Genomic DNA, 20,678 nt, shown 5'->3' with positions numbered 1-20,678 from the left:
GAGGCTTAAACCCACGAACCGTGAGATCACTACCTGAGCCAAAGCCAGATGCCCAACCGACTGAGCCACCCAGGTGCCCCTCAAATTGCCACTTTAAACAATCTCTCCCTCTCCTTTAATAATTGGTTAAACTCCTGAACTGAAGGATTTTGGTCAACTATCAAAGGTCTCTTTATTGGGCTTCTTTTTCTCATAATAATTTCAATCATGTTTTGCTGTCTTTTAAATGTCTCTCCACCTGGTGCCCAGACTCCCTCAGTGGCATAACTTCAAGTGGACAGATAATCTTGTCTACTCAAGGAGATTCATATATGTTGTCTACCTTGGATTTGGCTGCCTCTGCTTTTAACAATTCCTATAACCCCAAATGACCAATGTCCCTATTCAGCAGCAAAAAGTTACAGAAGATAAGACCTTCCACCCTCAGCAACCTTAAAGATTTAAGGGTCAAGTAATTCAGGGGGCAAATGATGAAGAGAACAAAGGTAAGAGAAATGGGGCTAAAATCATCTCTTTACAACTTGCAACCCCCCACTTATAAATTCCTGAGACATGCAGAGTGTGACATTCCTCAAGGAACTCATGGCTACTTTACTGTTGATGTTTCATTAAAGACTAAAAGCAACCTTATCTTAACAACAGCCCTCCAAGATCCTGGAGACCTTGCTTTTTAACATGCTCAAATTCCTTAGAGACTTACCTTATCCCTAACCCCCACTAACTAAAAAGTATATAACCAATTACTCCTCACAATCCCAGTGCAACTCTTTCTGCCTACTTGTCCTGTCTCTGTGCTATAATAAAAGCACGTTTTGGCACCAAAACAAAAACAAAAACAAAATACCAAGAGACTGAAATAGTGAAAAAAGTCCACTTATAGTAGATGCAAAAACATGACAGTCATAAATTTAACAAGAAGGAAAAAGTAACATAGCCAAATAAAACTAAGAAATCATAATTAAAAACAAAAAAAGTTTAAAGAAATGAAAGGACACACTGTATTCTTGAATGAGAAGACTTTTACAATATTGAGACTTAATATCACTAAAAACTCCAATTCTCCAAAATTTAATATGTAAATATAATGCAATTCCAGCTAGAATCTCTGTTGGGATTAGAATTAAATGAAATTACTTTAACTTCATGTGGAAGAATAACTTCTTGTAAATATAAATATGTAAGAAAGTATAAAGACTGGAGGAGAAAAACTTTACTAAGTATCAATTAGTCTTTGGATTAGAAGTAAATACAGGATCTTAAAAAATTCAAATTGAAGGCTAACTCCTCCACGTATATATTTAAAAAGTAAGAATAGTAGAAAGAGAAAGGATTTACCAGCTGTGAGATTATGCTATTAAGTCACTATATTCAAAATATATAGTGCAAATATATATAGTGCAAAATATATAGAAAAGAGAACACAGTAATCAATGCTAACATATATAAAATTTTAACATATGACAAATAGTTCTATTCAGTGTAAAAGGATGGATTATTTAATATACAATACTGATACAACTGGTTATCCATTTGGAAAGAATAAAACTAATCCCCCATATCTCTTACCATATAAAAAATAAATCTTACATGGATTAATGACTTAAATGTAAAAAAAAACCCTCGAGACTATCTGTACAATTTAAGAATGTTTTAACCAAAACTAACCAAAAACAATACAAGACATATCATTTGATCACATCAAAATGAAAAATTTTGGTAGTAAAATTTACCATAAAAAGTCAACAAATTATACATTAGAAAAAAACCGAATATAGATTATAATTACTACATTATACAAACTGCTCTTAAAAATTATCAAGGAAAATTCCAATAATGCAATAGAAAATTGGCAAAATCTATAAATAGGTAATTCACAGAAGGGAAAATTAAAATATTTGATATCTGCTCCAACTTCACGTAACGAGTCCTTATTTTCCATTCCAGCACCACTTTCTCTCCAGATTTCCTAGTCTGTGGTGTGCTCCCATCATTAAATACTCTCAAGAAAAGAGGTTCAGAGTCCTCTGTGACTTCCTTCTCTCCCTGTCTACTTAGCCAGATGTTCACCTCTCTAATCCTGGGTAGTCTGCTCAATCTTGATTCTATCTTGGTTTTCCCATTGTGGCCACAGAGATGACCAAGGAGACACAGTGCGATAAGCACGACTCTTGGAATCTGAACTCTTTCACTCCCTACCATTTACCAGCTATGTGAAAACAGGCTTGTTACCTTTCTAGGTTTTGATTCTCTTCTCTGCAAGATGGGACAATTATACCTGTTTTTCATGATCCCTGTGGCAACTGACAGAAGTAATTTACATACAGTGCATATTAGGACCCAAAAAATGTAGTTCCCTTCCTACTTCAGTTTGTTACAGTTAGTCTCAGGCCTGGGTTATCAGCAAAGATATTTTTTAAATGGCTACCTAGCTCCAATTTCTTGATTATCTGGAACACCCCCAATCATTGTAATAACTTAATTTTGCTAAAACACTGCTTGTATTATAGTATTCTCCTTGAATGAAAATTGATTATGAATTTTCAAGGATTCCTATTGCCTTTAGGGAAAAGTACAAATTCCATAGGGCCAAGACACTCATTCCTCTCAGGTAGAAATTTAAAACCTTTGCCCATAGTGCCCTAAACACAGGTTTTTTTCTAAATTTTTTTTTTAACATTTGTTTATTTTTGAGACAGAGAGAGAGAGAGCATGAACCGGGGAGGGTCAGAGAAAGAGGGAGACACAGAATCTGAAACAGGCTCCAGGCTCTGAGCTGTCAGCACAGAGCCTAACGCGGGGCTCGAACCCACCGACCACGAGATCATGACCTGAGCCGAAGTCGGACGCTTAACCGACTGAGCCACCCAGGCGCCCCACCAAACACAGTTTTTAATTTTTCCTTTGGGAAAATGAAGGAATATATTCACTTAAGTGTGAATGGCATTCACTCTCAATGGCAGAATCAGAAGGGATGATAGTAAATATTGATCACAGACACAGTTATTGACTTAGTTACTAGTAATTAGCCATATTTGCAACACTAATTAAAACAAGATTTTGTTGTGATTATAAAAGAAATAAAAATGTAAATACTTCTTTGTTATGGCCAGTTGCTAACAACAGCAAATAAAATCATTCTCTTTTACCTAGTACTTCTTTTTCCAAGTCATGGCATCTGGTTTGCAAGTTTGCTTCCTGTTGTTGGGATGTCTGAATCTGCTGAGACCTCAGTATGGCTGCATCTGACAACAATTTCAGATTTTTCATTTCCTCTTCAAGGCACATCTTATTTCTCTGGGACACTGTCAAACTTTTCCTTAGTATCTCTATTTCTGTATAGAAAAGTCAAAGTTTGCAAATAGACAAAATTGAATCATAAATCATTTCCCTGTAGAATGATTATTTTCTTCTAGAAAATCAATAGTTGAAAGTCAAGATAACTTTTCTGTCAGTAGAATGACACCTAACCAAAAAATTTAAATTTAGTAGTTATTCTGAAAAAGAAAGAAGAAGGATTGCATTGCTAAATGATGCATGAAAAGTTTTAGTAGGTTAGCCTTTAAATTGTATTAAATGGCAATCCATCTTGCTTTTTAAATGCTCACATAAATGAATAACACAATATCTGCATAATGTTCTGAGTTTTATTGAAATTAAATTGTTTTCTTGGCAACATGATTCAGAAAAGTACATTTAAATGTGCTAGCGTGAGCTGGTTGGGTGGCATTTCTAGGAGAGTAATTAGGGTACATTCTATACAAATTATGAAGAAAGACAGTAGGGGTGGAGAGGAATAAAAGGATTCAGTGTCTAAAACTAATAAATTTATGGGCAGAAAGTATTAGTTAATAGAGCTTAATGATTCTAATAATACTTTGTCCACTCAAAATGAGACCAGAATTTTATCATAGCAATCACTTGTCATTATTCTATCTACTTAGATTAAGTTTAATAAAAATATGCCTTCACAGCATTATGTAGATTTAAATGTGCTAATTTTATATAATTTTGTGAGAAATGCATGGAACATATTATCCTTCAGAATAATCATCAAGCTCTCCCTTAAGCAGTCTCTTCAGCACTGTCTTAAACCACCACTAAAATATAAAAATACACATACAATGATAAAATACTATAAAATTTGTACAACTGCAATTAATTTGAATTGATGAGGAGGTGATCTATGTGAAAATCTGGACAGTCTGCTTTTCCAGATAGTTCTCTTGGCATCCCCTTTCTTGTTTAGCTTATCCTGGGCCATGTGATGGGTGTAGCATGTGATTGGGGATCAGAGGACACTGGCTTGGTCTTGGGGGCACCACAGCACCAGATAGGCTAGTGAAGACCTGAAGCAGAGAGCCAGAAGACAGACATGGCATCAGAGGCAATAGGGCTGGTAAGTGGTTAAAGAGAAGTAAAGCGGTTGGCTAGACAGAGCACAAAGAAGAGAACATGCCTTAAAGGACGGTGAAGAATAGAATTAGGAATGTGGTCCAAGGAGAGAAAGTAAAATGTCTTTCTGTGGGTGATGAGCATGTCCGAAAGAAAATGTGACCGTTAAGACAGATTTAGGGGTGACCACAAGGAGTCTGGCACCTACTTCACTTCTAATTGTTGCTCAAAATGGAAAACCTGGAGAAATAAATTGGCAGGGACCAAGTAAGTGAGGTTCTACTATATTCAAACAATTACTTAAATGGGAATATTTTTCCTAAGAATAACTATATGCTTCTAAATATTTACGGATATGCACCCATTTGTGTAAAGAATACTGCTAACACACTAGTGTGTAAAATTTTAAAAGAATAGAGTTTAAAAAATATGGAGGTTGCAGTTTTTCTTTAGGCCCAATTTTTCTCTAGTATTTCTGTATCCATAAAGGTGGCTCCTTCTGCTGAATAAACTGTATCATATCCTAATCATATCTGTGTTTAAGTCAGAATGACAGTGCAGAGGAATCCGCACATGCTGTCACCTATTTTTCATTTGCCAGAATGATGCTGCTTAGGTTAGCAGGCTGACTCTGTAAGTGTACACGACTATCTGTCTCTAAAATAACTACTCATGTCAACATGACTTTCTATCTGACATTAGAAGAATAAGAATCTGCAATACAAATTCAGTTGTGAAATATATTCTAATACATGGAAAAGTACAGCAAGATTTCCAAACTAATAGGAGCTATATTTCTAATGTGAAATTAGAAGACTAAAACTCAATGAAGGGGAATTAACTCACCCTCGACAAATGACACATTCCCTGTACCTATGGCAATCCTGATGTCAAATATTGGGTCCTACCTTCATCATTCTACAGCATCATATCTGTCAGTCACGTGTTCCAATTTGGAGTTCAGAAGTTATGATTTCCACCAGGTCAACCTATTCTGGTTGTTGTACCCACCTTGGTTTCCCTTATCTCAGCACCCCCTATGAAGAAGGTCCTTCTAACTTCATTCATTTGGCTTGCTATTGCTCATATGCTACCATGGCCTGGCAATCTTTTCTGACCCAATCTGGACATGACCTGGATCTTCCTAGAACTCATACCAATTTACACCATTTTTACTGCACTGATAATATGTATACATGTGATCTATTATTGGACTGTAAGTTACTTAGGCCAGAGATCATATATTAGTCATTTTTTATTCCACCCACAATTTTTACCATGATGTCCTAGAGATAACAGGAGCTCAATACATACCTACCAAATGAGTAAAGGCTTTATTGAGCAAAACTTCTAAATAGTTTCTGATATACTAGTTGAATACGGTATCCTGAATATTTTTTGTCTTATCTTGCCCTTCACTTCAGAGGCAAGCATTTTGAGTCACAGATTCTTTAATGTCAGGCTAGGTAAGGTAGTAAAAACACACATGCAAAAGCAGCTAACATTTTTAATAGGATGAGAAAATAGGCCTATTTCATCCCTAATTTCTTCAATTTTATGAAAATATGTGGACTACATTTCCAAGCCTAATTTGGAACTTGAATTTTAAAAATTCAGGAGCTATCCAATAGTTATTTTGAGAGTGGAAACAAACTGATTCTACACTTAAAATACACTTAAAATAATCTACCTTGGTAAAAATATTTTTTCCTGAAATTTCTTTTATTAAAATAGGTATGCTCTGCTTTAATAAATCCTAATCTATGCTAGCTCTCTCTCTCTCTCTCTCAAAAAATAAATAAACCTCAAAAAAACTTAAAAAAAATGGGTGCCTGGGTGGTTCAGTCGGTTGAGCGTCCGACTTCAGCTCAGGTCATGATCTCACAGACTGAGTTCCAGCCCCGCATTGGGCTCTGTGCTCACAGCTCAGAGCCTGGAGTCTGCTTTGGGTTCTGTGTCTCCCTCTCTGCCCCTCCCCCCTCCCCCCTTGCACTCTGTCTCTCTATCAAAAAATAAATAAACCTCAAAAAAAAAATTTTTAAAAGTAATACAAGAAAAAAAAGAAAACCTAATCTATGAATATTTGAGCTTAAAAACATTGATTATATAAAGAGATAGCCACTCATTAGAGGGGTAGGAAATATTTTACTCATATCCGCTATTCAATAATCAACATACTTGTCAGCAAGAAAATATTAAGCAAAGCCTTTTCTAGGAATGTTGTTTCTGTTCTGGACTTTGATTTTAAGCCTAAATTTTAATGTGCAAAACTTTTAAAGTATCTCAAATAATGTTGTGAATTTGTATGGGGTTCACTATATTATGAGTTTGCTAGGGCTGCTGTTAACAAAGTAGCAGAGACCGGGTAGCTTAAGGGGCAGAGATTGATTTTTTCACAATTCTGGAGGCTAAGAAGTCTGAGATTAAGGTATCAGCTAGGTTGGTTTCTTTCAAGGGCCATGAAGGACAGATCTGTTCCAGGCCTCTCTACTTGGCTTATAAAAGGCCATCTTCTTCCTGTGTCTTCAAGACTCTTTCTTCTGTATGTTTCTGTTTCCTCTGTTTTTATAAGGAACACCAATCAGATTAGAGCCCACCCATTTAAATTTATTTCTTTAAGAACCCTAGGGGCGCTTAGGTGGCTCAGTCGGTTGGGAGTCTGACTTCGGCTCAGGTCATGATCTCACAGTTGGTGGGTTCAAGCCCCACGTAGGGCTCTGTGCTGACAGCTCAGAGTCTGGAGCCTGCTTCAAATTCTGTGTCTCCTCTTCTGTCTGCCCCTCCCATGCTCATGCTCCGTCTCGCTCTGTCTCTCAATAATAAATGAAACATTAAAAAAAAATTAAGAAAAAAGAACCCTCACTCCAAATACAGATATATTCTGAGGTGCTGGGGATTGGAACTTTAACATATGAATGGGGGGGGTGCAGTGACATAATTCAGCCAATAACATATTTTAGAACATTTACTGGCATTTACACTGTGATTATAAATATGGAAAAAAATAGATGAGCATGTGTTGGACTAGAAGATAAAATGGGAAAATGAAAACAACTATGTTAGGATAAAGAAATTACGGGTTTGTTTTACTTCTTATAAAAATGTTTCCATTGTTCTTCCTATATCAACTTTTCTAGTTTCATTATTTTTGAGAAACAGAGAGAGCACAAGTGGGGAGGGGCAGACAGAGAAGGAGACAGAATCCAAAGCAGGCTCCAGGCTCTGAGCTGTCAGCACAGAGCCCAACGCAGGGCTCGAACCCACAGACTGTGAGATCATGACCTGAGCCAAAGTCAGACAGTTAACCGACTGAGCCACCCAGGAGCCCCTTATATCAACTTTTCAATTGAAGAACTGTGTCATGCAGAATCAACTCACACCCTAAGAATATATCCACATAGATCATAAATAAAAGCTGGTATTGAAAAAGTATTTGTCATTTAAAATGTTTATAATATTTTTAAAGTTTATAGCTAATACAGCTTTTTTTAGCCGTTAGAATATCATATAATGCTAGCTAATGTAAATACAATTATTAGTATTAATTTTACATAATTTCTTTATCTTAATAAGGTTTTTCTGTTGTTCTTAGTCCTATTAGCTTAATCATATGGACTTAAAATTATGTCTCTAGGAAATCTTTACAATTTTAGACATTCTAATAGATGTGTAGTAGTATTTCATTACAGTTATAATTTGCATTTCCCTAATTGGCTAATGTTGAACAATTTTTCATTGCTTTATTATTCCATAACCTCTAGGTGAAATTTTTGCTCACATATTTTGCCCATTTCCTAATTAAACTGTTTATTTAAAATGTAGAGTCTTGAGAGTTTTTCATCTATTCCAGATAAAAGTCCTTTGTGTGGTCCACAAATACTTTCTCCTAATCTGTAATTTGTCTTTTCATCCTCTTAACAGGGTCTTTCACAGAATAAAAGTTCTTAATTTTGTTGAGGTTCTTATTTATCAAGTTTTCCTTTTATGTATCATGCTCTTAGTTCAAGTCTGAGAATCCTAAGTCCCAAAGATTTTCTAGTTTTCTATTTTCCATTTAGGTCTATGATCCATTATGAATTAATTTTTGCATAAGGTGCAAGGTTTTGGTCAAGGTTCTTTTTATTTATTTTTATGCCTATGGGTAACCAGTTACTCCAGTCACTCCATTGCCTCCATTATTATTTTCAGTTTGTTAAAAAACAACAACAATAAAAAGGCTAGCCTATCCTTCTTCCATTGAACTGCTTGTTCACCCTTGTCAAAAATCAATTCTGCATATTTACATGGGTCTACATTTTTATATATATTTAATATATTAGCTATATATTAATAAATATATTTAAACTATAAGAGCATTAATTTTGCTCCCTTATTTAAGGGTACTAGCCTGACACAATGAACACTTCTTTAGGATATATGTATGGACATATGTTTTCATGGCAGGGAGAGCACATAAATACCAAAGAAGAATTTCAGGGTCATTGGGTAGGTGTATCTTTAGCTTTGTTAAACAACAACAACAACAACTGTCAGACCTTTTTTCAAAGTGGTTGTAGCATTTTATACTCTCACCAATTTGCATAAGAATTCCAGTTGCTTTTCTTCCTCACTAACATTTGCTGTTGTCAATCTTTTTCATTTTAACAAGTATAGTGGGTATGTACTGTTGACATTTGCATTTCCCTTTTGACCAATAATGTTCAGCACTTTTTCATGTTGTATTGGTCAATTGTATATGTTTCCTTGTAAAGTGTCTGCTCAAATCTTTTAGCCATTGTTGACTGGATTGTTTGTCCTTTCATTACTGACTTGGTGCTCTTTATGTAATCCAGACAGCAATTCTTTGTTTTTTAAACGTTTTTTTTTTTTTAAATATTTTCTCTGTCTGTGGCTTACCTATTCATTTTCTTTCTTTCTTTTTTTTCTTTCAAATCAATTTAATAACCTGGCAGCAATTCAAAATATGGAAAGATTCAAACTTGTTCCCTTAAAAGGTATGCTACCATGACTGTTTCACACAAGCATGAACAATGGCAACGATGAAACCGATTCCAAAGAGCAAGGATGATAAGAAGGTTTCTAGGCTCACACACTGAAGAGCTTGGTTTCAGAAAGTCTCTTGAGGGGTAGCAGAGGAGACATGAAATTTAAGGGGCCCTCAGAGGACAGGGCGCGGTTGCTGGGTCATGAGCACCTTGAAGCGTTTCTTGATGGTGATTCGGTGTCGAGAGTATTTGTCATCTGGGGAGAACCGAGCAGGATGAGCTGAGCAGGTCTGCTGTCCCATAGGGTCAAGCTTCTTCAGCGTATAGACTCGGTCTCCCTGATCGTTGAGGTAATACTGGAGAAACATGACCACACCAAAGCCAGAAGTTCCAATTTCGTCTGTACCTCTTCCTAACCGTCGCCAGTCTCACCACCTATTCATTTTCTTAATAGCATCTCTTGATGAACAGAAATTTTTAATTTTGATAAAGTCTAACACATCAATTTTTGGGTCTTTTTCTATCCAAAAAACTTCATTTACTACCAATTCATGAAGATATTTTCCTCTATTTCTTCTTTGATAGTTTTAGCTTTTATATTTAGTTCTATGATTTATCTTGAATTAGCTTCATGTACAATGTAATGTAGGACTTGAGGTATATTTTCCCATATGGGTATTCTACTGTTCTAGCACAGTTTGTTGAAAGACTTTCTTGTTTCCCATTTGATCGTTTTGGCACATTTGTGAAAAGTGAAATAATCATACAAATAGGGATCATTTACCAGGCTATTGTTCCATTTATCTGTTGATGATCCATATGCCATAATACATAATAAATCTTAGAGACAGGTGATAGTAATTCTGCATTGTTTGGATACTTTTAAAAGAGTTATTTTTTTAGTTTATTTATTACCTCTGTAGCTTTATCATTTTGTATTTATTTTTTAGTGGTTGCTCTATGAATTATACATCATTTTTACATCCTTTTAGAGTCCTGGGATTCTGTTCATCTTTTTTCAGTGTTACTTAGTTTTCTTCTTCAAAATGAATAAAGTTCGCTGATTCTTTTTTCTATAATCACAATATGCTATAGAAGTCCATCCAGTAAATTTTTATTTCAGATACTATATTTTTCTAATCTTGACTATCCAATTTTTAATAGTTTCTTGCTGAGATAGTCTATCTCTTTTCATTCATTACTAGCTTATTTTCTTTTATGTCATTGAACATAGTTAACAGCTAATTTGAAATCCTGGTTAGTTAATTATATCATCTGGATCAACTCAGCATTGGTCTCTGTTGTCTGTTCTCTTGAGTATGATCCATACTTTCCTGTTTCTTCCCAGTTCAAGGAATTGGGGATTGCATCTTGAACATTGGGGATGTTATGCTAAGGAGACCTTGAATTCTGTTATATTCCTCCAAAGGGTAGTGATTTTTGGTATTGTTTTATTTTAATAAGCAGCTAGCTTGTCTGAACTCAAACTGTAAAATATGTCTACCCTTGGGTGACAGCTAAAATATCAGTTATTTCGGCCTTTGGTGGGCTGTTTAAAGTCTTCCCTGTGCACGTGCATTGTAGAAGTAGGACAGAGATTTGGAAAAAGCTTATATGCAAACTCTGAACTCTCCCTCGCTGATTATCTCTTTTCTGGGATATTCCCTTATTTCTCAGAGGCTGCCTTGATCTATCCTCCAGTCTTCAAGCCAAAAAGACTACAGATTTCTTCAGAGTTTTAGCTTCCCTGCGTAGAACACACTATACTCTGCCCTCAACCCATTAGCCTTAAACAAACAAAAATAAAAACAAAACCCCAGGGAATTCACCCAGTGCCATTTTCTTCTTTTACTTCAAAAAAAATAGGCTTTAAAAAATATCAGTTTTAGGCTCATAGGAAAATTAAGCAGGAAGTACAGAGATTCCCATATAACTTCTGCCTGCACACATGCATAGCCTCTCCCATCATCAACATCCTACACCAGAGTGCGACATTTCTTAAAATCAATAAACCTACACTCACACATCACAAACACCCCCAAATCCTTAGTTTATATTAGGATTCACTCTTGGTGCTTACATTCTGAGCTTTGACAAATGTATAATGACATGTATCCACCATTCTAGTATCATACAAAGTATTTTCATTGCCTTAAAAATCCTTCATGCCCAATCTATTCATCCTCCCCCCCCCCACCCCCCGGCAAACAAAGACTTTTTTTTACTATATCCATAGTTTTGCCCTTTTGAGAATATCATTTAGTTGGAATCATATAGTATGTAGCCTTTCAGTCTGGCTTCTTTCACTTAGTAATATGCCTTTTTTCAATTTTTGGACATTCTCTCTGCTATGTGCTTGATTTTGGTCACTCTCCAGGTGTTTTTAGGTAGTTACTTTGTCTAGAAATTATCAGTTATCTGTGGAAGGCTGATTCAACATGAGATACTCAGTCATTAACAGAAAAAAAGTTTAAAAAGTCAAATTGGCACACTTAACAGTAATAAACAGACTTCTGGTCACAGCTTTAGATAGATGTGTCATGGTTAATTTCAGATTATTGAATTTCAGGGTTCAAATTATTGAATTTCAGGGTTCAAATAGATCATAATGGCCACCTAGTTTACCAACAAACAATAATTTTAAAAGTTAGTCATACGTCCCATCACATCAAATATCATTATTTCATTACTTATTATGTACGATATACCAAAAGGAAAAAGATGATTACATTCTAAATATACATAACAAACCTGTCAAGGCTGTTTCACTTATGGATTTAATTTGTAGAAAAACTTCTCCTTTCAGTGAAGTCCAGTTTTGAAAATTGTCATATACTTCATTTTTAATACTGGTTAGCTCCCTTTTAGTAAAAGTAAGTAATGAAAGAGTCTTATTCCACAAATATTTGTACTCCACCAATCTTTGACTGTAAAATAGTTTTAAAAATTAGGATTTTAAAAGTAGCAAGCATAATAACAAATATTTCTTTGAAAAAATGGTTTTCTTTGAAAAATGGTTTGAGAATGACCATATAATCTACTGTCTAAATGGAGACAATTTTGAAAGTAAAAGGAGGTGATATTTGTATTTTGCTGAGATGACAGATATAAACTAGGAATATCCCAGGAACACTGAAGTGTATGGTCAGCCCAACTCATTTTCATTATATTATTTTAACTATAAAGAAATAGAGCTAATTTTTTCATACATATTTATTCTACTAACCTTTTAAATTAATTCAACAGTAAACAGTGAAGAAAATTAGGTCACAGTGACTTAATCATAGACCAAAATGGGAATCTCAGATTCTTAGACAGTATTCTTGCTACATACTATGCTTCTCCAGACAGTGTAAAACCCAAGGTAATAATAAAGAATACCTTTTAAAGTGAATGATGTAGTGCTTTTGCTTCATCAAGTGACACAGTTCAAAGAAATCACACATTTTTTGCAATCTCAGTGATTTATTACTTCAGATGTCCTGCCTATAATTTACCCAATAATTAGACAAGATCTGAAAGTTATCAGCAAAATAAGTAAGTAAGTAAGTAAGTAAGTAAGTAATGACTGAAGCCATGGAAGTGTATAATTGGTTAATATATATCTTCCTGGATAGACTAGATCTATGATGCAGAGACTATATCTGTCTTATTCATCACAGTTTCCCAAGCACCTAGCATAGTACCTATCACATAGTATATGCTTAAATACTGACAAATAAATGAATGAGTAAAAATAATAGATCACCCAGTTGGAGGACTGAAGAAGTGAGAAGTGCTGGGGATAAAACACTGGATAACACTAACATTTATAGGACTATAACAGAAAATAATCCCTCAAAAAAAGACCAGCGAGCCAAAAGAATAATATCAGAAATTCAGGAAATAGGAAATGTAAACAAAAAATAGTGGTCAGTGTTTAAGGCCTCAGTTAAAGGCTGAACAGAGTCCACCACTGTATCTGGTATTAAGGAGTCCTCTGAAGATCTGAGAGAGAGACATTAGGTAGGAAAGGACAGAGTAGTAAAGCAGAAGTGATACTAGCAGTCAAGAACCTTGACTTAAATAGCAAGGAGAGGAAGAGGAAAATGCAGAGTAGAATGGTTTGTTGAGAAAGGAGACACCTGAATGTGCACACAGCTGAGCAACAATACGAGCACAGTCAGAGGCTAAAAACACAGACAAGAGATACAGTCAATTTCTTGTGCAAAGTCCTAGAAAGGCCAGATATAGGTCAGAGGCTAAAAGATTAGCCTTTGCCAGGAAAAAGGGTGATGACATTCTATATGGTAACTAATGTCCACTTGAGTGACCAGAAGCCACAGAGGATACCTCAAACAGCATGCAGAGGTAGGAGCTAAGAGAGATGCTAATTTCAAAAAGCAGAGAAAGAGTCCAAATAGATCACTAAATCAAGGGGGCCAAAAGTAAGGATGAGAAGTCTGAATGTGGAACCAGAAACTGGTGGTAAGAAAGGGAGATCAGAGCTATGAACTAAGTCAAGGTCAAGGGGCTAATGGTTTTGGTGTAAGGCAGCTGCCGGGAATAAACCATGTACAAAGGGGTCAGGGTATAGAAGGATATTTAACAGGAAAAAAGACTGGATGTGGATTCAGGTGCTTCTTTAGGGAGAAAGGCAGGAAATAGAAAATTCAAGCTTGTTAGCCAAGACCAGATCCATGCTTTGTGGGGCCTAAATCTTATATTATTAGTGGTGAGTGAGAGGAAGACTCTCTTGGAAAAAAAAGAAAAAGGAACACAAAAATGATGTCCACAAAATTAGGTTTAAAAGTGTGTGCTTATCTATAGAATGAGAAAAATCATTACAAATGAAAATTGTAAAGTTGATAAATTCCACCAATATCACAAAATATAGGAAAATAATGTAACTTGCTAATAGTAACGGCTCTACAATATTTTTTTTGCTTGTAATTTTTGTCCACATGTTCTTCAACCACTTCTGCATATGAGAACCATTTTATAATAATGCATTATGTGGAGAGAATATAAAAATTATATAGCCTTTCATCTAACATGGCCATTAGTTTTTTATTATTGGTAGTTTCAAAATATTCTTTCAGCTTTATGATTCATTATTGATAACACTGTGTAAATATTACACATTGTCCAATTTGGAAAAACACTTTTCTAGTTTTCTTAAATGATTATAAGAATTGGAGCATTTCAAGTTTTCTTGGAAAATGACTAGACTTAAATTGTCTTTGAAATGATGAAACTCATAAAACAGGTTATCTTAAATGTCCTTGAAGTGGTGTGATTTTTATGTTGTATTCAGTGACGTTAGTAGCTTTTGTAAATTGGCAAAACATTTAAATCTTTCTCTAATGTATTTAAATAATTTACTCTACTTCATTGAATGGATTATTTCATAATCCAAGAGCTTTTTTTGAAAATATATCTTTCTCTTAATGAATTCACTTGTAATATAATCTGAAAAAAAGAGTTATAATTTTTTATGCATCAATAATTTATATTGCTTAAATTGATATTTATTGTTTTTATTCCATTAATTTTTAAAAATTCATACACATTCAAATTTTTAGTTTGCAATCCTTACTTGTATTATTGAAGCATTCTACAATGTTTTCCCAAATGTCAGTTATAATCGTGTATTCCCAACTCAATTTTCCCTTACTTGGATTCCACAAATGCTTGTGACTACTCCAATGGCATAGCAACATCAGAAGTTTAAGAGAGGGGAAACAAGTGCCTGGGTGGCTCCATGAGTTAAGCATCCAATTTTGGCTCAGGTCATGATCTCATGGTTTATGGGTTTGAGCCCCGCATTGGGCTCTGTGCTGACAGCTCAGAGCCTGGAGCCTGCTTCAGATTCGGTGTCTCCCTCTCTTCCCCTCCCTCACGCACACTCTGTCTCTCTGTCTCTCTCTCTCTCAAAAATAAACAAACATTAAAGAAAGAGGAAACCAGACTAGAAAAAGAAAGAATATTAATCAGTTACAATTAAACCATCTTACTTCTGCTAGACAACAAATAGTACCAATATGCCTCAGTTTTTTCAATAATTTACAATGCTACAAATCACATGCAAAATGTGAATAGTGAAAATTGACCGTATCAGTCCATAATATCCTGAAGCAGCATTAATTATTTAAGCTAGTCCTGGTCTACTTTTTTTTTAATTTTTTAAATGTTTATTTATTTTTGAGAGAGAGCACAAGCATGAGCACGAGCAGGGAAGGGTCAGAGAGGATCTGAAACAGGCTCCAGGCTCTGAGCTGTCAGCACAGAGCCTGATGCAGGGCTCAAAATCATAGACCATGAGATCATGACGTGAGCTAAAGTCAGACACTTAACTTACTGAGCCACCCAGGCACCCCACGGTCTAATGTTTTTTTTAATGTTTATTTATTCTTGAAAGAGAGAGACAGAGCATGAGCAGGGGAGAGGCAGAGAGAGAGAGGGAGACACAGAATCCAAAGCAGGCTCCAGGCCCTGAGCTGTCAGCACAGAGCTGGACAAGGGCTCAAATGAACTGACCACAAGATCATGACCTGGGCCCAAGTTGGACACCTAACCGACTGAGCCACCTAGGTGCCCCTAGTCCTGGTCTAACCTTAAAATTTAATCAATCCTACCACTCATGATGGCATTAATGGATGAAACAAATGGGACTTCCTTAGCAGACCTGAGCCAAAGCTATTGGAAAAGCCAAGCTTGAACACCAGTGGGGATGATCAAAGTGGAGAACTGAAATCACCTGCTGGTTCAATACCAGATTTCTAGGAAAGGGCAAGGATTTCTGATGATAAAAATTATCATCTCTTTTATGAGTAGACTCCTTCATTCATTCAAAAATTATTTATTGAGCATCAGTTATGTGCAAGGCATTTATGAAAGGTACTTGGCCAACAGGTGATCACCAGCTAGTATATTAAAAACTTGTTAGCCTAGGAAATTTCTTTTAAGTTTATTTATTTCTTTCTGAGAGAGCAGAGAGAGAGGGAGGTGCAGAGAGAGAAGGAGAGAGAGAATCCCAAGCAGGCTCCGCACTGTCAGCACAGAAACCAATGTGGAGCTCGATCTCATGAACCATGAGATCATGACCTGAGCCAAAATCAAGAGTTGGACACTTATGTGACTGAACCACCCAGGCACTCCACCCAGGCAATATTTTTAACAGAACAATGTTTCTGGCAACAACTAGTAGGTTGGAAAAAAAGGAAAAGAAAAAGAAAAGAAAGAAACCTAACATTCAAAACATTCATCCAACATATTTTTTTTAAGTCACCCAGAATCCGTGTCTATTTGTAGTGCTCATTTAACTTATTTCCCTTTTCTAGCAGCTAAATTACTCAGTTTTGAAAAGAATCATTTTTTTCTGATATTCTCAATAATTCAATTCCAATTTTATTTAAAAAAAAAATGAACTTCCTTGTTTCTATAGAACACTGGGGTTTTTACCTTCAGGTATGATAAACCCTCCAAAGATGATATAAAAGCAGAATTAACACCATTTTTGTTGGAGATTTCTAAATTTAGAAGGTCTATTACTATCATTTAGAAATGTACCCTATTCTATGACTTTTTGTATCACTGGACTATCTGGCAGGGAATCAAATACACCAAGAAATACTCATCAAGAGAAAAATGAATTAGCTAATATTCTTTCATTCTAAATGTTACTGCAAAATAAAAGCAAGGTGTTTGCCTGATTTAAATGTTATTGGTAAAACTATTCAGTTGAAATAATGATTTAAAAAGAAAATAAGTAAAGTTGTTTTCATTGTTTCAACCACACTGAATATAGAAACTATATTACTAAAACGTGTTTGAATGTTTATAAAGTTAGTTTTAAATGTACTTTTTCAATCTTCATGATTTTCAATTCTTTAAAGATAATCTTACCTGAATGCTTGTGATTGTCTCTGTTTAATATTTAATTCATGTTGCAAATGACTCAATTCTTTCTGTACTCTCTTCAATTCATTTTGTTGACTTTTTAACTGCATACTTACATCCCAAATTCTAAAAATATAAACAAAAAACATCCATTACAAGTTTAAATAATCCTTCATGAGAGCCTTATTAAATTAAAATTTAAATACACTTTTAATAAAAATAAATTCTAAAAAACTATGCATCTTTATATATGCTAAATGAATGTACAGAAAAAGTATGGAGAGACACAAATCAAACACCATTAACACTGGGAAGGAGAGTGGAACCAATTGGCAGGGGAAAGGCAAGGAAGGGCACTGAAGGGAGGCAAAACTTTTTCTCTGTATCTTTTGTATTGTTCAAATTTTTACAATAAACATTTTTTTACTTGAATTACTAATTAAAATATAACTTAAAAACATCAATTTAATTTTTATTAAAGTAATGTGTATATAATTTCAAATGTCAAATATTACTAAAAGAGTTATAAGAAAAAAAACAGAAATCATTTCCTTTTACTTCAATTCCCACTGCCCAAAACAACTTTCAACGTTTTTCCTGATTCCTCTAGTATTTACTTCTATATTACTAAACAACATGCTTATATTATTATTCCTTAATATTTCAGTATAGATATTACCTAGTAAATTACAAATTACAGTTAAGATCTGATTCTGCTACATATAACTGAGACCTGAATATGATAGCTTAAATATACAAGAGTATATTATATTGCATAAAACAAATGTATTATTAGCCAATCTAATGCTGATGTAATAGCTTTATAGAATCATCAGGTCCCCAGGATACTTCCAACTCTCTGGTCTACTATCTTTGGTATATGTCTTTTATTTTCATTGACCATGATAATGGCAGAAACTGCAACAATTCTTTTCCCATTCCAGACTAGCAACAAGGGAGAATAATGGCTCACTCTGTCTCTTATAAGGAAACTTCCTAGAAGTACCACTAACTACTTCTGCTGAACTTAGACACATGGCTGTACCTACTGTAAGTAAAGCTGGGAAACGTAGTCTTTTAATTGGAAAGATTAGCTCCCAGGTATATCCACAGTTCTATTACTAACAAAGAAGGAAGAATGGTGTTATAGTAGGTAACTAGCAGTCTCTATCACAATCCTAGTAAGAACTGACCCTCCTACACATACCTATACTCTTAAACGTACAAACACACCACCCTCCCCATCTTACCCTCCCAGTTTAGTTACATCAATCTTTTTATTCAGTACTTACATTATTCTTCACTAGTGAGATATCTGTTATGTTATGATCACATTTCTTTTCTTGTACAACTTTTTGGTGTCCCTGGATTGAAAACCCATCTCCTTTTCTTCTTAGTTTTCTGTGTACCTATCTTTGATACATCTTCCAAATCTGACAGAGGTCTAATTCTGCTTTCTCAATATCTTCAGACACAGCAGAAAACTCTTCCATATCATTTCTTTTCCAGGAAACATCCTTCCCAGAGCTCTCTATTCCCATGCTCCTGTCTGGGTATTCTCCGGTTTGACTAAACAACTGTCATCCTGTGACTTGCCTTTCTTACCATTTCAGGAACTGTCCTTAGCTCTCTTTCATGTCTGTACCCTGTACCCTGGCTCTAAAGTCTTCCTACTTCTTGGTGTTCTCTTTTTAGTGGAATAAATCCTCCAGGAGTTTGTTTTTTGTTTTTGTTTGTTTTTTGTTTTTTGTTTTGTACGTGAGAGGTAATTTTAAGAACTTGAATATATGAAAATGTATTATATCTCAGACTGGACAGTTTAGCTAAATATAGAATCATAGATGAGAAAAAATATTCTTCATCTGAAAATTCGGGCACTTTTCCTCTGTTTCCTAACACATGGTGCTGTTTCTGAAAAGTCCAATGCCGGTCTAATTTCTACTTCTTTGTATGATACATGGTAGGTTCTCCTCACTCTGCCACTGCCCTGGTTCAGAAGCTTTAAGATTTTTCTCTTTTCACTTAGTATTCTTAAATTTCATCACAATATATTATTGTATCAGTCTTTTGTCATTCTCTTTGCTGGGCACCTGATGTTTTGAAAACTGGTGTTCTTTAGTTCCAGGAATTTTACCCGAAGGAAAATGATTCTTTCCCCTTCATTTTCTATGTTTTTTTTTTTTCTTTTCTTTTCTGGAACATCTTTCTATTTAGATGTGGGACCTTCTGAAGAGATTTTCTAATTTTCTTAAATTTTTTGCCATCTTACTACTTTGGACATTTTGTTTATCTTCCATCCTGTCTATAAAATTTTTAATTTCTGTTATATTTTAATTACCAAGAATTCTTTCTTATTCTTCAAAAGTCTACAAGAATTCTTTCTTGTTCTTATGTCATGATTACAATTTCTTTTCTTATTTTTTGAAGGTATCAATTACTGTGTGTTTTACCGTTTATTTTTTGGTTTTTTAATTTATTATTTTTGAGAAAGAGAGAGAGTGTGAGCAGGCGAGGGGAAGAGGGAGAGAGGGAGACACAGAATCTGAAACAGGCTCCAGGCTCTGAGCTGTCAACACAGAGCCCAATGCAGGGCTTGAACTCACAAACTGTGAGATCATGACCTGAGCTGAAGTCAGATGATTAACCAACTAAGCCACCCAGGGACCTCAATTATGGTGTATTTTAAAGTTTTCTTCAGCTTACTTCATAGCTTCTGTTCCTCTGGCTTTTTAAATTTTTTCTTTGTTTTGCTTCCCTTCTTTCACATTTGAAGCCTTCCTTACAAGTCTGGAGATCCTTTGTTATCTATTCATATTTACAAATGAGGACAATTGGTCCCATTTCTATAAGTTACTAATGATGGAGAAAAGAGGGAGTGGCTTTTCTAGATAAAAGAGAAGTAACAAAAGTGACAATCAAATGTGACATGTAGACCTTGTGTAGAACCAGATTCAAACAAATAAACTACATTTTTTTTAATATTGAGGAAATTTGATTATGAACTGGGAATTAGAAAATACTGAGGAACTATTGTTAATTTGGGAATAATAATACTGTTGTTGTATAAGAAAATGGCATATCACACTGAAGTAAATGGAGGTGAAACTAGCATGCAGTCTTGGATTTTCCTTAAATTTCTTCAACAAAAAAAAAGGGACAGATGAAACACATAAGCCAAAATTGTGGTAATTTTTGAATCTGTGTTAATGTATATTATACTATTTTCACCTAGAAAAAAACAACTAACAAACGAGGCAGTGAAATTCTGTCTTAAGGTTCTGTGGTGTGTGTAGGAATTGTTAAATGATGGCCTTCAACTGTAGGGAGATCACATGGGGAATCAGCTATTTTGCTAGTACCTATGCCATCTGCCAGAGTCAGGGCAAGGTAATTAAAAGCCTTTGAGGAGACAGAGTGGGA

General features: G+C 34.9%; 2 protein-coding genes across 3 annotated transcripts in view; both read right to left on the bottom strand.

Moving 5' to 3' along the window:
• LEKR1 (leucine, glutamate and lysine rich 1) overlaps window positions 1-19,486 on the bottom strand; it is a 112,790-nt gene extending 93,304 nt beyond the window's left edge. Inside the window, exons 1-4 of one of the 2 annotated variants that reach the window (XM_032594680.1) lie at window positions 18,551-19,486; window positions 17,265-17,384; window positions 12,129-12,304; window positions 3,147-3,332 (exon numbers count right to left, since the gene is read on the bottom strand). In XM_032594680.1, the coding sequence (XP_032450571.1) occupies window positions 3,147-3,332; window positions 12,129-12,304; window positions 17,265-17,368 (466 nt within the window). In that variant the 5' untranslated portion in view covers window positions 17,369-17,384; window positions 18,551-19,486. Of the gene's footprint in view, window positions 1-3,146; window positions 3,333-12,128; window positions 12,305-17,264; window positions 17,385-18,550 lie in introns of those variants that run through there. The other variant, XM_032594681.1, reaches the window with a different exon arrangement.
• LOC115523915 (H/ACA ribonucleoprotein complex subunit 3) lies at window positions 9,544-9,775 on the bottom strand. The gene has a single exon (XM_030330207.1). It carries the CDS (start codon window positions 9,743-9,745, stop codon window positions 9,551-9,553), a length of 195 nt encoding a protein of 64 aa, XP_030186067.1. The 5' UTR covers window positions 9,746-9,775; the 3' UTR covers window positions 9,544-9,550.
• Window positions 19,487-20,678: the final 1,192 nt, after the last annotated feature.

This window comes from Lynx canadensis, chromosome C2 (assembly GCF_007474595.2).
Source record: "Lynx canadensis isolate LIC74 chromosome C2, mLynCan4.pri.v2, whole genome shotgun sequence".
Classification (NCBI taxonomy): Eukaryota; Metazoa; Chordata; class Mammalia; order Carnivora; family Felidae; genus Lynx; species Lynx canadensis.
This window is presented reverse-complemented; position numbering and strand designations above follow the sequence as displayed.

Excerpts from the sequence above, each read along its gene's own strand:
- LOC115523915 (XM_030330207.1), bottom strand. The coding sequence starts at position 9,745 with ATGTTTCTCCAGTATTACCTCAACGATCAGGGAGACCGAGTCTATACG.